At 38.6% G+C, this 4114-nt stretch overlaps 1 protein-coding gene across 1 annotated transcript; it reads right to left on the bottom strand.

Moving 5' to 3' along the window:
* Positions 1-1263: 1263 nt before the first annotated feature.
* Positions 1264-2655, bottom strand: LOC104589387 (small ribosomal subunit protein uS2-like). Its single transcript, XM_010247697.3, has 2 exons — positions 2146-2655; positions 1264-2051 (listed from the first exon to the last, which is right to left on the bottom strand). Exons 1-2 carry the CDS (start codon positions 2279-2281, stop codon positions 1489-1491), a joined length of 699 nt encoding a protein of 232 aa, XP_010245999.1. The 5' UTR covers positions 2282-2655; the 3' UTR covers positions 1264-1488.
* Positions 2656-4114: the final 1459 nt, after the last annotated feature.

Genomic DNA, 4114 nt, shown 5'->3' with positions numbered 1-4114 from the left:
TTCAATATTGATTTTTAAAATATCTCTAAGGTTTCCTCATATCCGAAGATTTAATTTATAAAATACCCCCAAATTGTCATAATCCAATTCCTAAAATACCCCAAAATTTCCATATTCCTATTTGTAAAATATACATAAGTTAGATTATTTTAGGTGGTTGCCTTAGGGTGGGGAAATTTTGGGGATTCCCCATCCCCGATGGGGAATCGGGGAATGGGTGCCTCACCCAAAAGGTTAGACCCCAGACCGCCACTAGGGTCGGGGCAGGGATGGAGTATAGTGTCTTGACTTACGGGGGTGAGGGACAAGGAGTGATGCTACATCCTGTGCATTGCAAGACAATTCACATCACCTTACTTCTCCTTGCTCCATTATCTCAACCTTGCATTCTCCTTGACTCTCTTTCCTCTCCCCCTTCCCACCACTCCCGATTTGTCATCTCAGCACCCTCTCTCTTCATCCCTCTTTCTTCCCATTGGGTTCTCCCCCCTCCCCCCACAACTCACGTCTCTCACTTTCTATAACAACTTAACATCTCTCCTTAATTAGCTAAATATATGTTTTATCCCCTCTATTCCCTCCACTTTCCAATAAAAATAGGGTCATCTCTCTCTCTCTCTCTCTCTCTCTATATATATATATATACCATATATATAAGATTTTGATTATTTTTAGTTTAAATTGTGGAAAAGTAGGGATACACACGATGCAGAATTCTGAATTCCAGCCCCCCCTACTACTAGCCCTCTCCCCCCTATAAACTACATCCTGCACGTGAATTTGGCATCAATTCATGGTCAAGATGCATTCCCCCTGTACTTTGGCTATAAAATTCTGATCTGGGCTGATTAGTCATTCTCCCTTTAAATTGTTATGGAAATCAATCCAAATTAAATTTATCGAATAGATAAACTAGTGGATATGGGTCTTATTGGGGTTGAGGAACAAAACAATTCTAACAATTTATGTATTTTATCCAACTACAATCATAAAAGGGGTTTTCATTTTGAAAATAACCTGCCTTGGAATTCAAGGCAAGAATTCTAAAAGGTATCCATGAGAACCATGGCTATTTATTTGGATTTAGGGCTACATGGAATTCAAATTTCGTGGCAACACGAAATCCACGAAATCAGCAGATTTAAAATGAATTATTTAAAAAAAAAGCCAAGTAATTAATGGCAACTTCTGAAAAAAAACAGGAAGAATTAAATTAAAGAATAGTAAAAGTAAAAATTATCCGTCTTTAATTTGCGTTCAAACTGAGCCTACTATTAGAATTTGGGTGGGTCTTAATCCTCCCTAAACGAAAGAAAAACACAGAATTCCATGATCCTAATTCCTAATCAGTGAACTTAGTTGAATTTTAACAGCTGCCATGAAAATTACAAACAAGATTTCTGATACAGAACTCATAAATAAATATGCATTAAAGAGAAAGGAAAACAGCAATTAATATAACTGAGCAGGAATTATGGCTGATGCAACTTAAGCATCCAAATGAAACTCAACAACATCTTCCCCTTCTTCATTTTCTTTCTTGGTGATCACCACCTCAGTCTTTCTGCAGATGAAGTCATCAACAGCGACCTTCCATGGCTTCCCCAGCCGAACTACACCACGCATCCTCAAAACCATCTTGGTCAACACCCAGAACAAGCATGCAACGCTGTTCTTCCCTTTGTTGTTCCCGGGGATGGCGATTCCGACGTAGTTCAACGGCGAATCAGTGTCACAGAACGCTACAATCCTAACGTTGCCGTGTGAAGCAGCTTCCTCCATTGCCTGGAAGTCAGCTCTAGGGTCTGCCACAATGAGCAGACGAGGATCTCTGAACGCAGGCTGGCAATGGTTCGTGTACGTGCTCGGCAAGAAGCGTCTCCCGGCAACTGGGTGTACACCGGTGAGCTCTGCAAACTTCATGACAGCATCCTGGGCATCCGGCCTTGAAGATTGAACGACGACGTCTTCTGGGTTCTCTGTGGCAACGATGATCCTCGCTGCGAGCTCAAGCTTCTCCCATGTCTCCTTGAGGTTGATGATAAAGACGCCTGAGAGAAAAGGAAACTGTGTAAAGCTTAAGAAAGCCTGCAGCCTGCTCTATTACCGAGAGAAGAAAGGAGGAGAAGGGAGAGAGAATCTTACCGTCAGATGTTTGCTTCAATGCGTACTTTCTCATGAAAAGGTCACAATTCTTCGCCCCGAGATGGACATTTGCGATCAGCATCAATCGAAGGTCGGCCTCTTTCTCAGCCATCGATAGTCTCTTGAACGTCTCCATGGCAGCAACGGTTAAAACTAGGACGTCTATCAACTGTCGAGGCCTGTAAATTGTCTTTCTGTGAAAGTCTATATATAAAGAAGTTGTCTGGACTCCCTGATTGTCTGCAACTAGAACTTCAAAACAAATTAGGATTTCACCTCTAAATTCTGAAAAGAAGAAGCAGGAGAATCGTGACTCCTAATCGATATTGGAAAACCTATTACGAAATTGATGCCCGACGAAGAGAAAGATTGACAAGCTTCATGTTCTTGGAACAGGGGAATTCCGTCGACGATCGCCGGCGGGACAATACGAAGCGTGGGCATAGCAGGTTTAGTAGGTTTAGTTACTTGCTTTCTCAGCTCTTTTGTTTCTTGATAGCGAAGTAATTCAAAAATACTTCATGACAGAAAAAATTCATCAACTTTTATGTATATTATGGTGGGGTTGTTGAACACAAATTAATTAGGAATCGTTACTGAGAGTATTAAATTCATTAACTTTTATGTATATTAATATCCATTTCAATTTAACTATAATATTTGATACATTATATATATTAATTAAATTACAATTATTAATAAAAATTAATTATATTGATGGATATAGTCAATGATTAATTATATTAATAGACTAAAAAACTTACTATTTAAAATACAGTTAATTAATCAATTAAATTGATTTTTAAAATAAATATTATTTACTTCACTCAACAAATAAAATCAATTAATGTTTTAAAAACTATCTTAGAGGTTGAATAGCTTTTAACTCTAGGTAACAGGTCATCGGTTCACTTCTGCTTGTTGGACAAAGGAGTCAAACCATGATATATATATATATACATGCTAGTGGGGATCGGTGCGATGCATGGGCTTTGTTAAAAGAATTTGAGGCAAAAGGAATTAAGGGTGCAGCTTGAGTAAGCCTAGCCTGGGCCCAACCCACTCAACCAAAATTTGTATAGGTTGGGCTTGAATTTTCAATTTCAAGTTGGACTTAGGCCAAAAAACTCAAGTCTAACCTAAATTCAGATTAGGCTTGGGTTGAGACCTTGGGTAGCCCAAGCCCAATTCAACCAATTTGATCTACAACATTTTGTGATATATATATCTACATATTATCAAGATATTCTACATAGAAATTGGGCTACGAAAATCAATATATCCAATCCCAAGCCTAGTTCAAGATGTTGGGTTAAACCTTGGGTTAGGACTAGGTTGGATGTAAATAATGCATTCTTGGATGGTGAATTATTTGAAGATGTATATGAAACAACCTCAGGGTTTTGAGGATCCTCCATTCCTTAATTATGTTTGTAAACTCAAGAAGGCATTATATGGACCCAAACAAGCTCCTCGAGCTTGGTTCTCCAAACAAAGTTCCTTCCTTCGCAACATAGGATTTAAAGCAGCAAATTCTGATCATTCTCTGTTCATTTATCATAATAATTGCATCTCATTATTTGTTCTTATCTATGTGGATGATTTACTAGTCACAAGAAACAATGCAAAAGTTATTTCTCACTTCATTTCACAACTTGTCGCCATCTTTACCATCAAAGACCTTGGCACTCTTTACTATTTTTTGGGAACTAAAGCTGAATTGGCTTCTACGGGACTCTACCTTTCACAACAAAAATATATTTTGAATATTCTGCATTGGTGAAAGATGATGGAAGGGTGTAAACCCGTCTCCACTCCCATACCATTAAACTTCTCTCTCTCCAAGTACAATGGTACTCCTCTTGAAGATCCCATTGAATATCGTAGCAGTGTTGGCTCTCTCTAATATGCTACCACTACAAGACCGAATGTTACCTTTAGCATCAACAAGGCCTACCAATTTCTTTAG

The sequence above is a fragment of the Nelumbo nucifera genome, chromosome 1, assembly GCF_055504915.1.
Source record: "Nelumbo nucifera cultivar China Antique chromosome 1, China Antique-T2T, whole genome shotgun sequence".
In the NCBI taxonomy this organism is placed as follows: Eukaryota; Viridiplantae; Streptophyta; class Magnoliopsida; order Proteales; family Nelumbonaceae; genus Nelumbo; species Nelumbo nucifera.
The sequence above is the reverse complement of the archived record's forward strand: the minus strand, read 5'-3'. Positions and strand labels throughout refer to the sequence as shown.

Excerpts from the sequence above, each read along its gene's own strand:
- LOC104589387 (XM_010247697.3), bottom strand. The coding sequence starts at position 2,281 with ATGGAGACGTTCAAGAGACTATCGATGGCTGAGAAAGAGGCCGACCTT. Across the intron at positions 2,052-2,145 it reads ATTGAAGCAAACATCTGACG|GCGTCTTTATCATCAACCTC; the intron begins GTAAGATTCTCT and ends CTTTTCTCTCAG.